Below are 21343 nucleotides of genomic sequence, written 5' to 3'. Positions count from 1 at the left end.
TCGACGGACCAATTCTTGATAATCTAGGTAACAAGGTAATCATATTAAATAGTTAATATGTACTTGCATTTAGGGGAATCCCAATAATTTGAAGAAGAATATTAACTTGAAGGAAATATGTACTTGCATTTAAAATCTTAAATCAAATCATATTTCATAGTGTCCCTGTTATAATTCTGAATATATTAATTGGGTTGTTCTACCCCTACTCAGAGAGAAATCTCATTCTTATACTACATGTATGTATGTCAAACTTGAAAAGTCTGATATTGCTTATTCATAGGATCATTAGCATCATCCGCAATGGGGACTTTATTTATATCTTGACATCACTTATGTCAATAGATGAGATGTTAAGTTCTAAGTATGTGGATGGTTGACAATGTATACTAGATGATAGCACCCATTAGAGTTAAAACATTTCTTGATTTGATTAATCATGATGCATCTGATGCTGTTTTGAGTTTCATCACATGTCAATATGTTCATATTCTACAAAATCAGTTAAGTGTTCCATGGAACTCTTTCCAAAACCCCATTCGATTAAGGACATATAGAGACCTGACTAGGATGAAAGACAAACCTAAACCCTAAAACTCAATTTATGACATAGCAAATTAAGTTATGTGAGTCAAAAAGAAACAATACTTAATAGCTACTAAAAGTGACAAGAGTAAAAGGCATATCTAATAATACTCCAACGACCCTTGGCTTGCAACAAAATTCAAAACAATTGAGCAACAACAACAAAGTAGGAGGAATTTGGCAGTTTGTCCATATGTACACTTTAAAATAATTTGACAAAGGCAAAAAAAAAAAAAAAAAAAGTATTTTAATAGAATTGTAGAGAATCTTAAATGTTGATGGTTGCATCCCAGAGTCTAAGCAGTCCATTGCGGCCCCCACTGCATATCCTTTTGCGTTCAAGATCAGAAGCCACACATCGCACCTGAAAATAAAACATCATAATTTTGGTAAATTCAAGTTATTCCTTGTATCCCAATATAAATGCAAATCAGAGGACAAATAAACGTAATTTCATCATATATCATTTTTATTGATTTAGTCATTCTGTAGTTGTGTAGTGATTTTCTTGACCATTAACAGAACCATTTTCACGGCCCCCATGATCCAATTTTGAGAACAAGGCACAAATACACAATGTAGTTTCACTCACCATTTTATTTAGTTATTATTATTCATAGTAATAATAGTTGAGATACAAAGTAGTAATTCATGATGTAACTACATAGTGAAAACACGTAGAAGATATATAAAATGGTAAAGTGGTAAAGGTTGGATGATATGAGATTATTATTTATTTATAGTTGGCGAAAGCAATTGTAACATTTAGTGTATCACAACACAACTAACAAGAAAAGTAAGTGTGGACAGAAGAGAAGAAGGGATATAGATATAATAAGGTCCTATTTGGCAGACTCGCATAAAAGCTAGCTGGTAGATGATAAGCTAAGTTATGAATTAATAGTGTTTGGTAAAAAGTAGTTGATAAGCTAGATTACATGTAAAATGACATAAATGGACATTTATATATATATATATATATATATATATATATATATATATGTATATAAAACTAAAAACTAGCATAAGATAGTAGTATAATTAAGGGCATATTTGGAATATTTATGAAAAAACTCCATAAGCTTCCCAAAAGTTATATTTCAAAGTAGCTTACCAAAAGCTAGCTTATAAGCTACAATAAAGTATTTTTGACAATCAGGGTGTATGTAATACCATACCATTGCTACTGTTTTGTGAGGTGTTCTGTAGAGCTGCCAGGTTGAAGTCTTTGAAGCAGAGGCAGAGGCAGAGGCAGGTCGATGAAAGAGAGACATTGTGTTATCAGCAGCTCCAATTCCCAACCAATTCTCCCCAGCATTAATTGACAGAACACCACCACCATGAAGCGTCACGTTCTTTGAACTTTTCAATCCTCCTCCTCCTCCTACAGTAAATCAACAAAACCCCCCCTCCTCATCATCATTATTTTTATTATTATTATAATACCATTCTAGCAAATACACTTTTTCAAACTACAATCTCCTCGGTCCTCCTATTAACAAACTAGGACTTAAGTTGTAATATATATATATATATATATATATATATATATATATATATATATATATATTATTGAAAGCATGTTGCATTGCATTCAATGTATGGCATGGCGAAGTTATGTCCTTGAAAGAAAAAGAAAAAGAAAAAAAAACAAAACAAAACAGGAGTTATTATAAAGGTTTTTGATACTGACCATCCTCGTTTTCCCAGAACCTGACCAACCCATCACTTGAACCTGAAAACATTTACATACATGCCTATTTATTAATACTGAAAGAGACTAAATTGGGTCTTGGCTGGACAGATTTTTAAGGAAAAACAAAGATCCAACGAAAACATAAAAAGCATCGCCACTCATGTGACTGGGAAAATTATTGTCCCACTCCCACGTAAAACGATAGAATAGGACTCGCTTTCATCCTTTCATTACTGTGAAAATAGCACTAGAAAGCTTCTCTCTCGACTTGGTCTACTCATCTGTCATCTATAAACGGCAAACGTAGCCTTTTTTGGAAGGTGGGATGAAAAAAGACCTCCCTCCCTCATCAAGAAAAGCCCTAGGCTTAGGCTACGCAGCCAGTCCCACTCCCATGTAACAAACGCATTTAAGTCTTTAAGATGGAATTACACTGACCAGTTATTACTCCTCTATCTGACTTGGAGTACTCAACACAAAGAACAGGGCCACCGTGACAGGCCAAAACAGCATCACATGTTCCTCGAGAAATTGACCACATCCGGGCAGTCCAGTCATCACTGCCCGTAATTACAGTGTCCCCAACCATTCTTATTGACCTGCCACACCCACCATAGATTATTAAAAAAAAAAAAAAAAAAAAAAAAAAATTTGTGTATCCAGCCACCAAAAAATCTTGACCCTTCCTTACCTGATCCATTTGGAGTGCCCTAAAAGCTTGTGCATTTGTCGACCGGATCGTATGTCCCATATGTTTGCAACTCTGTCAGAGAAAATTAACATTAAGCTTTTTTTATCTTTAGTACTGTGTTTGGATTTGGACTGATGATGTCAATGGGACAAAAATTATGTAGTAATCCAAAATATTGACAGGGACTGTTGTGAAAAAGACATTAATGTCTGAAACAGTGCTACAAAGCTTGTCCATTCCAGCCCAGCCCCAGCAAAATACAGGTTCTTAGAGGTTGCACTGGTAAAATGGTGGGACTGAACAACATTAAGTTGCGAAAAGCTTAAAGAAAGTAAGTAAAAGGTTTGAAACTTTATAAAGAAAGTAAACCTGTTTTTAAAACCTCTAAAAAAAATCATCCTTTTTAAATATTTTGCTTACATTTAAAACATTTTAAACCTTTTTCTTATATTTTTTCAACCTTCGTAGGTTGTATAAAAAAAAAAAGTTTAAACATGATGTAAATAAATTTTAAAAGGCTTGTAAAAACAGATTAAAAAAAAATAAAAATAAAAAAAAAAAAAAAAAGTTTGGACGAAATTTTTAAGAAAATTTAAAACATGGGCCAAAAGTTGTAATAGCAGGGCAGTCTAAATACAATACAAATACATAGGTTAGGTTTTTAAACAAAAAATTGGGTTATTTGGCAATTTGAAAAGTAATACTAGTATTTATTAATTAATTAATAATAGGGGAAGGGGAAGGGGCATACGCGTCTCTTCCAGCAGCGGCCAAAACTCCGGTAGAGTCATCGTATTCCATGCAAAGGACAGCACTGGAGCAACGACCGACAGTGGCGACACACGCATCCGTTCTTACATCCCACATCTTCACTGTTCCATCATACGCTGCCGTCAGCACACGCTCCCCCGATAGCATACGAGCACAGCTCACCTGCCAATGCCAAATCAATCATTTCCTCCTTTCTTTTTAATTTTCAATTTTCAACAATATAATATTATTACAAGTTAGATTTTACTTTACCTCGGCATCATGTCCCTTGAGCTCTTCTAGAAGTTGTGTTGTCTGTTTATCCCATACAAACACATACGCATCATCCGATCCTGACACAATTTTTCCACGATCAGAACTAATTGCCCTCACACTCCTGCCATCAAAAATCACAAACATTTCAGTTTCACCTCATTTCACAAGTTTTAGGCTTACGACACAAAAATCACCTTGTATGTCCCTTTAGTGTTGCCCTCAGTTCATTCCCACGAAGACTTGGATCCCAAATCTTAACCTGCATGCCATAACAACCAATAACTAACATGTTTCCTCACAAAATAAATACATACTAAACGCAAGAAACACCAACACACTCATTTATTTATTTACTTGAAAAATATCGTAGATTTTATTTGGAAGAAATGAAAAACATATCAACAAAAGTGAATTGCTATTTCCTGCAACATAAAACTAGATTGAACTATGACATGCAAAATGTAACTATTGGTATAAGGTCAAGGGTTAAAATGAAGTTGTGCCTTTTAGCAGTCCAAGCGCAAACATATATATATATATATATATATATATATATATATATATATATATATATATATATATATATATTCCAACTATGATATGATGAGTACGTACTTTAGCAGCATATGTGATTATCAATATTTGAGATATGCAGAATGATTTATATGTATGTATGTATGTGTCTGAGATATGCCTGAATGATGAGACACTGCACATACATACATACATACATACAGTTATGAGTGAGTTATAGGAATAGGAAGCTTACAGTGCAGTCTGTACTTCCGCTTATAAAAAATCCAGCATCTTCACGGTCACCCACAAGGTCCCAAACTTCTCTTTGTGTCACGCAATGCAATGCAGTGATTGCACCATTATGGCCCCTAAGTGTCCGGATGCTAGATTGTAGTTTATGTTGTCCACTAACACCATTCTCACTTTTACCTATCAATAAAATATTAAAATCAAATTCTGTGGGAATAACAAACAATGCACTGAATGCACTACTTATGATATGAGCATTGATTGATTGATTGCTTTTATGTTATGTGTAAAGAACATGAACGAACATACATTGGTAAATAATATTATGGTAATAATGTGGTTATTTCCTATAATTTGGTGGAAGTAAATGGGGGAATGATGAGTTTACATATTGTCAACAAAGAATCACAAGTAGGTTGGCATAGAACTTGGGTGGGGCAAGTAAGAGAGGATGGGATGGTACCTTGATCAGAGGTCCATTTACGAACACGGGTGAATGAGGAGTTGGTGCGTAGTGTAGTAGTATCCCTGGTAAACATGCTTTGGACCCAGCTCCTACCAGAAGCCTCTGCAGGTTGTTGGTTGTCTATTCCTATTCCTATTCCTATGGCCGAGGAAGCGTCTTGTGGTCGTGGGGAGGGCAGCAATCCTCCCATTCCCACACTTCCCGACTTCACTGAATAAACACCCCAATAACCAACACATAGCTGCTGGATATGCGACATATACCCCCGAAGCTTTATCTGCACCCACACCCACAGTAAGTAATTTATATCATTCATTGAAAAAGAAGAAGCAGGAATGCATTGATTGCAGACCCATGGATTGGGTCGGGAGATTCTTCAAATAAATATATACCAGCAAAGCAATCGACATTAAATCTTACTTACAATATGACTGTAACCGATGTTGTTCTTCCCTGCAATCGTTTCGATGATATACCAAGAATCCGTGTCAGGAAGGCCTAGCCCCGCCTTCAACAAATTAATTACCAGTATTAATTAAATCAGCAAGCACAACACAACAATGTAAAAGCTAAGGATGAAACAAAAATCAAAACGTACCATGTGTGTCGCCAAAATAATTAGCTGTGCAGTCACCAATGCCGCATAGTTAGTTGACCTGACAGATTCTTTTCTTAGGAATAATAATAATAATAACAATAGCAACGTGTGTGGATTGTACTGGGAGCACGGCTCGTGTCAATGGAACATAAATTGCAATTTTTGTCCCACCCAAAAAAGGTGCTACTAATCTTTAAAATCCATAAGGAAGGAGAACTAGTTTATACCAATTTTCTGTTGTGAGACATGTTTAGCATTTATGCAAGAAATAGATAATCTTGGGTTGGGGAAATAACCATAAATTGCTACTTACTTGTTTGAAAAGCATTCCATTAGATACTCAAAGTACACGTCCCAGAAGCTGCAATAAGATTCGTAGATATAAAACACTAGTCATTGGATAGTTGACTTCATGGACTTAATCTGCTAAGCTATATACCTTAATGCAGAAAGTTAAAGTGTTTTTTTTCCAGATTTGCCATACATAATCTGGTAAGCTATGTATGACTTAATAGAAAAAACCAAAGAAAGTTAAAGTCTTTTTTTTCAGATTTGCCCTCATTTATTTTTTTACTTCAAATTCCGGTTGTTTTCCCAAAATACTTTTTAAACATCATTCAGCACTTGGTCAAGTCGATGGGAAAAGAAAAGAAAGAGTCCCTTCCTTAATCTCATAAGCTACATATAGGTGTTTTATTTTGACTTGATGCAGAAAAAAGAGTTAATAGAGAAATTTAGAAAAATAAGGCTTTCTCCCTTAAGTCGTAACTTTTTACAAATTTACTGTTTATTTCCTTCCATTTGCAGTTATTTTTTCTTAAACATGATTTATCTTGAAAACAGTTAAGAGAGGAGGGAAAGAAACAGAAAACAGATAAATGAAGTTAAGTAAAAACATACCGTAACTCCTCCCATATGGAAAGGGAACGAAGATGGCGTTGAACATAATCTGCAACATTATTCCTGTCTTTCTTGTACATTTCAGCTGAAACTTCAAGGGCATCTCTAATGGTTGCTATATCATTCCTCGATGTAGCACGAGTAATTGCCGTTTTTAGCTGTGTTACATAAAAAGAAAATACAAAATCTCAAACTGTATAGCAGAAAAGCTAAATAAAAATGCAAACATCTTTCCCCATTATGCTTTTTCAATCCACTTCCCCAAGAGAAGAGTGCTATTATTTTCAACCTCAATTATCCACACAGCACTTTCTTCTACAAACAGCTATTGCACAAATAAAGCCATTCTTCCAACACAAGCAATGGTGAATTTTAATGACATTGCAAAGCACATCCATCAAAATATGTCTATAGTGTTGACTCCTAAATAAGTCTCCCATTTTATCTATTTACTTGTGTTTTCTCCAATTACAAAGCAACTTTCACAGCTACCTACGAATGGGTAGATTTTTCAAATGTCCTGATGAGAATACAACGCTAATACCTTAATAACCAAAAAAAAAAATGAAACTACACTGCTGAAATATCATGAAATGGCAGTACGATGCTATAAAATAAACAATTAAATGGAAGCTTGTTGCTGTTATTGCATTTAGCCCTTTGAATAAAATAATTCTCAACCAAGGAATAGAAATAGCATAGACCATAAACATAACATACCAGTTCTTTCACTGCAGTGAACTGCTCTTCAGTCAAGTGACCTTTCCAACCCTGAAACCACAAAAAGATTAAAATCACGACAACAAAGTTCAATACAATCAGGGTTCAAAATGTGCATACCGAGTGAATATGTTCCCTTATACATTCAACAAATCCACTACCACCAATCCCCTCTGCATCAATTTCTATCAAAGCTACAAAAGATTATATTTGCAGAAGCCAAAAACCAATTAGCTAAGATCCTTATAAATAGAAGGGTTAATATGAAAGAAATAGCAATGTAGTTTCATTTCTTCCTATTACGGCATTCTACTTTGAAAAATCTACCCAGTTATAGCAATGCCATTTCAAATACAAAGCAACTTTCACTGCTATAATAAAAAAAATATAAAAAAATGGAAGTACATTGCTATAACTGGTTAGATTTTTCAAAGTAGAATACCTTAACATAAAATGATGCTATAATACAAAAATAATTGAAAGAGCATTGCTAATCTCGCATTTGGCCCAAAACAAAAAGGGTAAATGCATAAAATAGCAATGCACTTCCAAAAATATATTATTATAGCATTGTACTTGAATTTACTTATTACAGCATTGTACTTTGAAATTAGTTCTTATGAGGTCATTCAGCATTGTACTTTGAAATTAGTTCTTATGAGGGCATTCAGCATTGTACTTTGAAAAATCCAGCCAATTAAAGCAATGACTAATCTTTTAAACTAGTTCGGTATAAATATAATTGGGTGAATTTTTGTAAGTAGGATGATTTTAGAAAAGTAGATTGTTATTCCAAAATAAAAGCCATATAAAATAGCAACAATTTACCTAGGATTGTTCCATATTCAAAAGATGACAAAGGATCATCAGTGGCTCCCAATTTCAGAAGACGTAGCCATAGACCCTGTTTGGCCATTCAGAATAACAAAAAGCATTTGGGAGAAAGAATTAAACAAGATTCATAGATACAACTGAGATGGTAACAAACAAAATAAAAATTGACTATTTGTAGCAATTTTTGTCCCCCCCCCCCCCCCAATTGTGTTTGTTTGTGTGTGTCTACACAATACAAACAGGCAGGCACACATTCCCCAAAAGGGTAAAAGTATGGAGGATGTGAAAATGATATTTCCATGAACAATTATCCCAAAAGGATAAAATTACGAAAAGACCCTTTCCTGACCTGCAATTTCACTTTTATATCCAAGACCATGCGCTCCCGTTCAGCCTGCAAGTTGCAAAATATTTAGAATCACAAAACCAGCAGATAGATGAGATGAGATGAGTTGTGATTAAGATTTAAGAGAGCTCACAGCTCTCTCTCTAGGACTTAGACTTTCTCCTTTGGAGTCTCCATCCGTGTACACCGAAGGTGAGCTGGCATAAAACAATATATCAGAACTTAGCAACAGACTTGGCTGAATTATACTCGAACAACAAATTTGGGTTAAATGCAAGGTATGTAATTTTGTGGATATTTTTTAGCGTTTTGTTCCTGAGTTAATGTCCAAAAGTTGCCAAGTTTTTATTTTTACCCTTATTACCTGTAATAGCAGGTTTCTAGGTTACCATTAAATCAAATTAGTTTACAAATCTTTTACGTTTTTATCCCAAGTATTATTCCAAGGTAGAAAAATATAATGGTATAATTTCAAGGTAGAAAAAGAAGCGAAAGTAATAAATGGAAATATTGACCTAGGAGTATGCTTTGCGGCATATTCAAGAGCTCCACTAGCTGCAGCTAGTATCTGCTTTCTTTTCTCCTCCTGGTCTTGTGATCTATAGTTGGAAGGGAACCTGTCGTAAGTATATCTAGCACCAGATCCTGAAAGTTCATCACCAAACTTACAAAATCAATTGAAAAACAAAAAACAAATCAACCAACACCAGACCACAAATATTTTAAGTTGCTAGTTTATTATTATAAGTTTGAGGTGGGGTGAAACAGAAAACAATCATCACCAATTTCCCCAAATCCCAGCCACAAGGTGAGCATGCTTATTAACTTATCATCGCCACCCCACCAGTAATATGCATTTTTAAGTGTTTGGATACAAAAAACTGAAAACTGCTTATCCCTTACGTATTTGAAACTCCTTATTAGATTTACTCTTTTATCCTTAAAAACATTTATGTATCACAGCTTTTCTTCCTTACCTAAATTTCTTTTATGTAACCATTTTTTTCTTCATATGTAAATAAATGTTGAGTGTCGAGTGATTTCAATCATATGATACATTTAATGTCAGATGTGAAATATATCATATTTCATGTTTTCACTTTTACTAAATGTAAACATTATTGATATATTTTTTGTAAAACATATTATTTAATGTTATTGATATAGTTTTTTTGTAAAAGATACTTTCTTTAATGTTATTGGTTTAAAATCATATAATAGATATAAATGATAACAAATAGATTGTTATATGTAAAGTTAAATAAGCAAATAATATGTTTTTAGTCATTTTACATGTATAAGAAGAATTTGACAAACACAAAAAAAACAACTTATAATCAACTTATTTCGTTTTAAGCTAATCCAAACACTTTTTCTTAAACTCCGTTTTGGTACCTCATAAGCTATTAAGCACTTGTATAGAAAAACATAAGTTGTTTTAAATAAGCAAAATCCCAAACACCCCTTAATGTATGTGTGAGCACTATGTCACTTGTTGAGGGACTTTGACCAGATATATCATCCATATGGGGGTTACCAATCAACACCTTAAAGCATAGGACACAGACACACAACCTGTTGGTGGTGGTTGGTTTTGGGAGCCTAGGGTCCCACATATTTATAAACAAAAAACCTAAAAGGTTCGCAAAGAATAATGGAATCATCAGATAATGGAATCAGAATTCAATATTCCATTCCATAGTGTGTTTGGTTGCCAAATGGACAGAATTTAATTCTATCGGAATCTTTCAAACATTCTTGTTCCATGAATTTCGCAATTCAGAGTTGCAATTCTCCCTTTTTTATTAGAAGACCAAAATACCCTTATTATTATATAATTAAAATTAAATATTTAAAAAGTTTCAACTATACACATATACATTAAAAAAGTATAAATATAATTATAAAAATTACTCAACACCATTCCATTTTCAGTCAAGCTAATGTGTGTCCGATTATGATTGATTCCTTCACATGCCGATTCCTTTGATAAAGTAACATGAAAAAGTACCTGATATTCCTAAACCCGGGTCAGAAATAGTTATAATCTCAGGCTCTGCTGAGGCTGAGGGCAATATAGAGAGTGGATTTTGACCTCTTCCAATTGCATCTTGTAACTTATCAACAAGATTACTACTGTTTTCACCAGAACCTAAACCTCTTTCCAAATAATCCAAGAATCCTTGAGACTCTAGAAACTGAGTTACCTATGCAACAATTCAAAAAAATTACACCCATTAACAGGATTGTATAGATGAATAAAAAGGAAAAGCATGTTATAAATGGCTAAATGCAAGAAATAGCAATGTACTTTGTTTATTTGCTTATTAGAGCATCCTACTTTCATTACAGCATTGTACTTACAATTTTTTGTCTTTAAAAAACCCGCCCAATTATACAAGTGAGAACTGTTTTGTATTTGGATACTAATTCTATGATTTCATAGATTTTCCAAAGTACAATGTTGTAACAAGAAAAAAAAATGAAAGTAAGATCCTATAATTAACAAATCAATCAAAGTATATTGCTATTTCTCTGCATTTAACCCAATTATATATGATGGCTAATACAGTTATGCAGAATGTATGAAAGTTCTACCAAGTATTAACTTAAACAACCACCTATTATAATTAGACTCAGACCGATAACAGGAATGTATGGATATATATAAAAAGGAAAAGCAATTATAAAGAGAAAAATGCAGCAGCAGCATACTTTCATTTATTTGTTAATTACTTTTATTTCGTTTTGTTAGACTACAGCATTGTACTTCCAAGGCATTGTTATTTAAAAACAATTATAGCATTGTAGTTTCAGCATTTTTCTTATTTTTGAAATTTCTACCGAATCAATCATAACATATTGTGTATGGCAGTTAAAATTGGTTTGTATTTGGATGGCTAGTATTGGGTATATTTTTCAAAGTAGAATAACAAATGAAAGTAGGATACCAATACCATAACAAACAAATCAATTTTAGTATGTTGCTATTTTCTGCATTTAACCTAATTAAAAACAATTCATCATGTAAGTATGCAGAATCAGAATGTATGGAGGTTCTAATAAGCATAAGTTAAACCCATAGCCATAGGCCATTACCATCTCATCTATTGGTTGGTGAGTTGCCCGGGAACGCTTCTTGAGAAAAGCTTGAGTGTTGAACACTTGATTTGCTGTATTTTCCTGGAAAATGAAATACGAGAGGATCTATAATAGTAGCATATCATATGCCATATGCAATGCAGGAGGAGGTTAGAAAGAATTATAAACAGGCCAGGGTTTGTTTATTCCTCCTTACTATGAAGTTACGGTAGCCTCCCAAGATTGAAGCAAAAAACTTAAGGAAAATAATCCTGAAGAATAAAGGAAAGTATTCAAAAGATCAAATCAAAATGCAGTTCAATTAATTAAAATACTTACATACATTTTATCAACATTGTATGTTCAATCTTTTTTCTAATCAAGGCAAAGATATACCCAATTATAGTTAACTTTTTTTTTTATCTTATTATTTAAGACATTATAGTTTCAATTACAATAAATGGGTAGATTTTTTTTTAAGAAGTAAGTAATATAGGGAGGGAGAAATGAAAGTAAAAGTAGTATGTAGTAATATTAAAAATAGTTTTAGATGGAAAATGGATTTAGTAAGTGTTTGAGTATTACCTGAGTTGCACATCATGGTCGGGGGACCAAGCCTTGGTGTTAAATCTTGAATATTGCTCGTATGACTCAAGATCAGCCTTCATTGAGTCTATCCAAACAACATTCGGATGCAATAACTTCAAGATCTCACTCCGTAAACAACTCATTTCTGGCTCCGGTATCGGTGGAATCTCCTCTGAGCTCATGATGCAATTATGTTCAAGATCAACAACCACTACCTACAGCCACCAACCAAATCGTCTGATTTTCAACTATCAAATGATATTATATACATGTAAGTAAAGTAGATTCATGTGCACTATTGAGGTGGCACTGAATTATTCCAAAAAGAAGATTACAGCAAAGCAAATTTCAAGAAAATAAAAATACTTATACTATATTTTCCTACTATTCTCATGTAAAATTGTCATTATTCATTATATTTAATAAAACAAATCTCCAATTCTATTAGATTTCAGTCTAATTCTGGGATTTTAATTGCTTAACAGTTTTAAATGCAAGGCATAGCATAGTCATTTTTAATTTATAGGTTTTGCTCTACCCCTAAAAGTGTAAAAGATTTTCTTCCTGACCGGCCTAACCAGCTAAAGAAAAGAATAGTTACACCCTTAATACATACAGTACAGATATCCAAAATGCAGGAGAAGACAAAGTTTTACAATTATGCAAAAAAATAAATAACCAATAAGGGCATCCATGCAAACCCACTTTTAATAAATGGAAGTCTCTTAGCAATGCCAGCTCCGCAATGGGTATGTCATATGTGTATGTGTATGTGTATGGACCCCATTCTTTTAACATTATTATTACATTAAACTCTAAGTTCTAACATTATCTATGTGGATTGATTATTATTTTATAAATATATTTGCATACTCAAAGAAGCTTAACTTATTATAATTACTAAAAGAAGCTAAACATTTGGTTGATGTTAATATATTTGCATACTAAAAGAAGCTAAATGTTTGGTTGATGTAAGGGTAATAATTACTATTAGTAGTTAAAATACAATGTATTTTGTGATATAATGTCTGAAATATTTTATTAATTAAATAAATAATGTTATTATTTGGACAAGTATTAACATTATTAATTAATTATTAAAAAAAGGATTATTAAGTTGTTGGTATGGCTTTTAGAAGGCGTGCGTAAATAAATGCATTGATGTACAAAATAATTGCAAAGGATGACATGAAACGTGGCAGAAATGAAAGGAGTTTTGTATTGGCCTAAGAAACTAACACAAGCAGTGAGCAGTAAGAGTGGTTTAAGGACAAAAAAAAGATAACAACTTACACCATCCATTGAGAGACCAGTAGTATCAACACCTGAATGAAGCCCCATCATATATGGTGTAGGAGCATCAATATAGTCAACTCCACTGAAAAATAGCAACGGAATGTAGACATGCTGATTCACCACACAAACAATCATATTCATATCAGATACCAATCCAATCAAACATCACACTATTTTTAAATAATGACGCCCCAGTCATATCATGTAATGTTACTTGGTTCAGAAAATTCCTTTAGTGGTGGTTTGGGTTTGTTAAAGCTATAATAGATCCATTTAATTCAAAATTCTATCATAGTTAGCAACGTGCTTCCATTAATTAGCACAGCCTATTTTGTGCTTTGGAAGATCCATCCATTAATTTGGTAGGATTTTCACAGAAAATACGATGTCAGGATTTGCATATATTATTCAAATTCAAACTCAAAGTAGGATAATAAGAAAATTTTCGAAAGTAGAATGTAGTAATTAATAGAAAAAAATGAATGTAGGATGCTATGATATATGAAACTACATTGCTATGTCTTGCGTTTATCCCTCCCTATTTTAGTTGATTAGTATGCCTATGATATATTTTTAAACGCTTGAAAGACCCGCCCAGGTTGATGTATTAATAGTTAATTACTTGTTAACTCAAAGTTAAGTTAAGTTGCTGAAGATAATTGGATTGGACTACAGTCTACAAACTTTTTTTTTTCCCATGTTAAAACTTTATGTGCAGCCTCCCAGAAAAAGTTAGGATAAGTCACACAGACAAGACAAGTTGAGATAGATAAAGCCTGCAAAAAAAAGTTTACCTGCCACCGGAAAGGATAGATCAAATGGCATATTGCTTCGGAAGCAAGCGTTAGTAGAGAGTATCTGCATAAAACAAATAATTCACAATCATAAGACTTCTCTTTTACTCGATTAAGGCCTTCATTGTTTCTTTTTTTCATATTAAGTGTTGTCTAGATAAATAATGTTGAAAAGATATTCGAGAAAATAAAAGGGAAGAATACACGGGGGTAAATTTGTAAAAATTACAACTTTCTGGGATAACGAGTTTAGGTTTTAGGATTTGGGATTCCTTTTTAGGGTAAAGAGATTACCCTTGCTAAAATGCATGCACTGAAATAAAATCTTGTACAAGACAAAGAGCAAGGCTCCAGAGTTTAGGTGTAGTCCTTTCCCTGACTTTCTCTATTAAGTGGTTTTTAATTTATGGCATCAAGTGAAGTCAAAAGGACACAGAAACACTGATGACTGATATGTAGAGGTTAAGGGATTAAGTCCATTAAGATAAAAAGAAACAGCAGAAAGCACCATGGGGACTTAAACATAGTTGCAATTATTGCATATATACTCAAACTTTTACATTTCTTTACCCATCATTGTGTAATATCATCTTTTAACTAATACCCTACAAATGTGTGATACCTTCTCTCCAACCTTATGGTTCACATAACGTTTTGGAAGGGATTATTAGCATTTGTAGGAAATGGAATGGAAATTTGTATATATTTGTTGGTTTATAAATCCATCAAAAGATTCGGAATGTAACTAAGGATAAATGGTAAAATTCCCCTTTATTGATCTTTTATAAATTATTCTTTATTTTTAAAGAAATACATACTTCAATTACCCTTTTATTAATTTCTTGTTTAAACTATTTTAGAATTAAATATAATTGATTATTCAACAAAACACACAATAAAGATACAAATTATTGTCAAAAAACTTGTAAAAATATTTGAGCTTCTTCAAATACTTGTAAAAATATTTAAATTATGTTTTTTTATCAAAGAGAAGACTGTTAGTTATAAAATCTTGGGGTTTAGGGAGGGCATTTGAATTCCATGTTTATTGAACGAAAAGTCCTTCACTACTACTAGTGGGATATCCGGATTCCATCATAATTCAATTCCATTCGTACTCATCTGCAACTAAAATGCCATGCCAGAATGGAATGGAATGGATGGCAACTTTAGATCTAAAAGTGAAAATAGTCCAAAAAAAAAGGTCAGAAGTTGGATCTTAAATGAAAGAAACACCTACTTGTCTGATCGAAGCAAAACCCTTCTCTCAATTAATACAGCTGTAAACAGTTTGATGAAGTTATCCACATCCAGGCACTGCACCAGCGGTTGAAAGGATATCTGCTCAAGTAAATGGGCAATAATTATCAGCACCCAAAAGGAAAGGAATTCTAACAGAATTGGAATTCATGCGTGTGTGTGTGTGTTTGTGTTTGTATTTGTATTTGTATTTGTGTTTGTGTTTGGTTTAAATCCATAGGAATCCTTCATATCAGAATCTATCATTCCATTTTTTGTTAAAACCATAGACATACATAATATATATATATATATATATATATATATATATATATATATATATATTAAAACACATTTTGAATTCCAGTCCATTCCCAACAAGCAAACACATGGCAGGTAAAGGTTTCATATTCGAGTTTTTCCATATGGGAAAATTCATGCACTTACATCAGCGTGAGGAAGGCCATCCTTGGGCGGAAAGTCAACGGAAAGCAGGCTATTCTCAATGGCAAAGAGAACACGTCCCTTTCCAGGAGTAGGCAAAGGTACGTTGGACACCGTATACGAGATAACATCCCATAATGGCTTGCTGCAAAATCCAATCCAATCCAATATATAACTGTTATTCACATTTTCCATGTCCTAAAACAAACCCTATATTGTATCTTCAAATTACTATTCTACTTTTGAAAGTAATTGGAAAGTACATTGCTATTTCTCCCCTAAAGGAATATGTATATACATGCAACAACTTGTTTACTAAAACTCTAAAGAGATGAGAATGAGTCAATGAGATAGATGTCTAAATGATAATTCATTATGTTCAAGAAAGAAGTACATGTTTAGAGCATTGGAAATTGATGATATAATCAAAATAACTGCCTGTGTTTGTTACACAAGCCAGGACAGGACTGAAGAAGCTTTTTTTGATGATGGATTTGAACGCTAACACAAAAGAATGATGCATCAACACACGAGAACGAGAACAAGAACAGATATGTGCATACAGACAGGTATTATGATTATCCACATACACTCTGGTCGTATTCGTATCAGGCATAATAATATTATACTGTTACCTGCTTCCATTAGAGGAAAAGCAAAGTTGATGTATTTTCTCTAGTACTTCCCGAAGGATGTGAAAACTGGGAGCGCGTGAAACTAGACAGATACATTTATCAGCAAATGAATTTGTAGGAATGCGATAAGCTTCTGCAATATCCTCACAAACAGGATCCCGAAAAGCAATGCAACTCACATAAATTTTAGAACCATCGCCCTCTGCACCAAACCAACACAATAATAAAACACTCATGTCTATCAGTCTATGTCTTCGACTCATTGCATAATTACAAAATAAAAACTAATTATCTAAAATTCTAATATTCAAACCAAAACCAAAGGGTTTCTAGCCCAGCGGTATCCCTCCTTGAGGTTGAGGATTCAAGTCCCATCAGGGACATAGGTGGACTTAGGACTTAGGACTTAGGACTTAGGAGTAGTGTAGAAGTAGAGTAGACTTACATTTCCAAAAAAAAAAAAAATCTATAATACTGCCTCTAACATGCCATATGCTATTCGCATATCCGGATTAGAACCCATTTTATACTCGAAGAGCATCTTTAAGAAATATCACCATGGCATTAAGTGTCTCCATCCGCATAATTATAAAACAAACTATAACTTGAAACAAATGATCTAAAAAATTTCATATTAAGGACTATCAGAATTTTTCTTGACACATCATTCACCATAATCGTACTGACCCAACCCCTAAAAAAATATAACAATTGCCCTTCACTAATCACATCTTCAACTTCCCTGTCAACATAACATACCTTGACTTGCACTTTTGTACTTTTTTAGTTGACCTTAATTTAATTTCAAGGGGTCATCTAGTATTTTGTCAATTAACAAATTTCGCTTTTTTTGTCCTACCATGCTCATCCATAAATGAAGCATTTATCATATTATTAGTTTTTTGTTTGTGAATTCATCATATCAATATCTCCTTCATGATAAGCTATATTACTACTTATAGACCTCTTGGTTCCTAATGATTACAACAAACCACTATAAATTTCTAAATTCTTCCACCATAACCAAAAACCTCACTAAAATTCAATTCCCCCTTAGGGAAGTCTTTGCACTAGTTGGTACCCCGCGTTTATCGTGGAACAACCATTTGGATCTGGTATGTGCTAAACAAATAGTAATCAAAAATAACAACATAAAAACCCTCGACATTTACTCAATGGTTACATACCAGTTAAAACAATAGGATAACTGCGTGGGAAAGATAACGGATTGCTTGAATCAAACCCAGTTGTGTAGAATTCCACACCAGCCGGTAGAACACACTGCATTACAAATAAACCATTGATATTATTAACAGTGGGAAATAACATGAATAAGAATAGTGAAGTAAATTATCATATAAGCTGGCTCACACCCAAGAGCATCATCATGTGACATGATTTGTATGTAAATCACTACAGTGCCCACAAGGGGCCAATTCCAAATACACAATGGAACACCTATTTTCACCATATTCACTTACTAATTCTATCACTTCAATAAAATTGTGAACCATGAAAAACATAATTCAAGCTTTCATCTACCACTCTTGTGTTTCAACTACTCTGACTTAACCACAATCTCATACAAACCACATTACCAGCAACTATGTCTCGAATAAACTTAAGTGTTAACACAAAGGGGTTATTTGGACATGCTTTTTCAAGGTGATTACTGTGACTTGAGGAATCGGAAGGTGATGATAATTTGAAAACATACATTTATCTTGAATTGATAATCAGTTTTCTTATAATTTTGATTACTTTGACACTTCAGAAAAATTATAATCATAAATAGGTTTTGACACTGATGCTCCGACTTGAAAATGTAATAATCATTTTAACTCACGGCCAAAAAACCCCCAAAATTGAACAGAGCTTGCCACAATCACGGTTCAATATATCAGAAGATGCGCATTACTCCTTATTCCAAAAGGGAAAGCTTTTGACTTTGCGATGCAAATTTGTTTAATTTCAACTTCAAAATTGATATGTAACTTAAGTAGCTTTCAAGGTAAAATCGCTGACTACATTAGAAACTTATAATAACTACTGAAATTATGACCATCTTGCTGCTGGAGTTTAAACTGTAGCCTAAAGCACATCAGTTTCAATTTTAGAAAGGCTAGGTTCAATTTCTGAAAGGAGAGTCAAATCGTAAAGCAATAACAGAAAGCACGAGCTATTACATAAGAATAATGACATCAAATGGCATTGGAATCAGGAAACTTACGGTGGGAAGTTGGGGAGGAGGAGGAGGATAGAGCGTGTGAGTAGGAGGAGGATACTGATCAAGGAGAGAAGCTAAATAGAAAACCCCTGTTCCGTGAAACCCTTTTTCACCATCCAGCGTACGAATCTCCGGTCCAATTCCACACACCACGAAGTACTCGAACAACTGACTCATTCGCTTTCTCTCTAAATACACTTGAATTACAAGTTAGAAAGAGATATAGAATGCAGCATAGTTGATTGATTGAACACTTAACAAAGTTTACTCAGACAGATGGATTTGATTATTGTGAACATTAAAAAGGAAACTTTGCTAGATCTGCTTCCAAAGTGATGTGAAAGTGACCGGGTGATTGTTGGAATGAAATGGATCTGATGAATCAAGTAATTTGATGATGAATAGGTACAGTCAGATGTTTCAAAGGCAGGTCGTCCCAGCGATTTTGCGATCCGGGAATGAATTTGTATTAGGAAATTTTGAGAAAGTGACCGAAATATGATCTAAAAAAAATTAGCATTTCCTTTTTTTAAAACCCTTAAATTTTAAATTTTATAGAAATTGTTAGTTTTACTTTTCAACAGATTTTTTTGTTTGTTTATATCATAAACTTGTTTTTTTTCTTTTTTTACCCTTTTTACCTGTAATAGTAGGTAACCAGGTTACCATAAATTATTTTTTACGAAAAAACCCTTAAGTTTATAAATATTTTGCAAAAAAACCATTAAGATTATAAAAATATAAAATATAAATATATATTCAAATTTTGATTAAACTAAATGGTTTTTAAAAATTTAATTGTCAAAAGTATATCAAACTAATATAAGTTTTATTTTATCTATATTATAAAACCAAAACTGAAACATATTTTTAGATTTACGTACAGTCGTCGGGCTGAGAAGCCAGACGACTCAAGGCGAGGGTATTGAACCTCGCATGCGGAGCTTGCCGCTATAATGGAGTCGGGCTGAGAAGTCCGGCGACTCGAGGCGAGGGTATTAAACCTCGCATGCGGAGCTTACCTCTATAATGGAGTTGGGCTGAGAAGCCAGGCGACTCAAGGGAGTGTATTGAACCTCGCAGGGTTGGGCGCAACAACCCACTATCTATGTGTCCAGTTTGGGTAACCAATCTGGGCCGAAGTGTAATGGCACCAGATGCTGCGCTGCATCATTAGTTGTAGTGACGACTGATGCCTCATCTTCTAATGACTTTGACGAAAGTCATGCAGCGAGGCTGCTAGGAGCTAGACAGTTGAGTTGTTGTCAGGAGGTGTGTAGTGGGAGTATTGTCGAGAGTAGAGCAACAGGGTCGCTAAAGGTCGGGCGACGAGCTGCTAGCGATGGATGAGCAACACGACTACTAAGAGATGGGCAATGAGACTCCCAAGGGTTGAACTACGAGGCTGCCCTTTTGATCTAATGTCACCTCGGGAATACATTATCACGTATGGTATCAGCTCTTCATATACTTTAACTCTACCCCTTCGGAATATAAATCACTTATGCATAGTGTCGTACTAACCCTTCTCCCCTCTTTTTCTCAGAGGAGGCGAAGAAAATGGATGACGGATATATGGCCTCTGAAAACTGAAGTATACAGCTGCTACAAGGAGCTAAGCGATGCAAACGCTGAAAAAGATATACCGAGAACTGGGTAGCACGACTGCTGGGAGTCAGACAACGTAACTGTTAATGATTGGGTTTTGCGACTGTTGGGCTTGGTCGCATGGCTGTTGAGGGTCGAGCTGCGCGACTGATGAGATCCTGGAAGCGCAGCTGTTGAGAGCTGAGTAGTGACATTGCCTGGAGTTGGTCAACACAGTTGTTGATAGTCGGGTAGCACGGTTGTTGAGGATTATCTCAAAATGCTTCACGAGTAGCAGAAGTAGTGTACTACTCTTCTCGCTCTCCTTTTTTTTTTTTGCTGAAGATGTCGAACGATTCCGGACCGCAATACGCATTCAAGAAGCGTATTTTGTTTAGCGGAGCTTGCGGTAAATTATTGGCTTTTGTCTTGCAAAATTAGGGCATCTTCGTATTGTGGAGGTAACCCATTAAATACCAACTTATATGAAGCCCAAATGTCACAACCCAAAATCACTATTATGTTTGTTAGAACCCGCAAATAATCAGCCCAATTTCATATTCTCTTATCTTTTTTTTAAACATCGAGTTGATCCGGACCTCAACTCATATTCTGAAAGCATGTTTTGTCGAGTATAATTGCAACACCCGGTTGTTGAGCAAAATTGTAATACTTAAGTGCTGATACAGCTGATTGGCTAATTTATTATTGCGAAAATTGTCCATTTTATAGTTTTAGGGAGCCCAATACATTGAGAAGTCCAACTTAAGAGAAAGTCCAACCGTTAAGATATTGTAGCCCATCCATTTAAAATAAGAGGAGCCC

General features: G+C 34.0%; 1 protein-coding gene across 1 annotated transcript; it reads right to left on the bottom strand.

Annotated features, from left to right (window-relative positions):
* Positions 1–690: 690 nt before the first annotated feature.
* On the bottom strand, positions 691–19395 carry SCD1 (stomatal cytokinesis defective / SCD1 protein (SCD1)). Its single transcript, XM_079017029.1, has 31 exons — positions 18935–19395; positions 17892–17985; positions 16705–16906; positions 16073–16214; positions 15627–15727; positions 14387–14450; positions 13590–13703; positions 12294–12511; positions 11926–11980; positions 11727–11810; positions 10639–10834; positions 9143–9272; positions 8761–8824; positions 8631–8675; positions 8276–8351; positions 7568–7641; positions 7448–7498; positions 6728–6885; positions 6141–6188; positions 5828–5885; positions 5654–5737; positions 5227–5506; positions 4768–4943; positions 4193–4257; positions 3996–4119; positions 3724–3905; positions 2973–3044; positions 2720–2880; positions 2279–2320; positions 1764–1969; positions 691–949 (listed from the first exon to the last, which is right to left on the bottom strand). The coding sequence occupies exons 1-31, from the start codon at positions 19106–19108 to the stop codon at positions 854–856; spliced, it is 3636 nt and encodes a 1211-aa protein (XP_078873155.1). The 5' UTR covers positions 19109–19395; the 3' UTR covers positions 691–853.
* Positions 19396–21343: the final 1948 nt, after the last annotated feature.

Source organism: Lactuca serriola, chromosome 8 (genome assembly GCF_051521515.1).
Source record: "Lactuca serriola cultivar US96UC23 chromosome 8, Lser_US96UC23_V15, whole genome shotgun sequence".
Lineage (NCBI taxonomy): Eukaryota > Viridiplantae > Streptophyta > Magnoliopsida > Asterales > Asteraceae > Lactuca > Lactuca serriola.
The sequence above is the reverse complement of the archived record's forward strand: the minus strand, read 5'-3'. Positions and strand labels throughout refer to the sequence as shown.

Coding starts and splice junctions, on each gene's coding strand:
- SCD1 (XM_079017029.1), bottom strand. CDS start 19,108: ATGAGTCAGTTGTTCGAGTACTTCGTGGTGTGTGGAATTGGACCGGAG. Junction 4,258..4,767: donor GCGGAAGTACAGACTGCACT/GTAAGCTTCCTA, acceptor TATGGCATGCAG/GTTAAGATTTGGGATCCAAG. Junction 950..1,763: donor CTCACAAAACAGTAGCAATG/GTATGGTATTAC, acceptor TTTTATTTTCAG/GTGCGATGTGTGGCTTCTGA.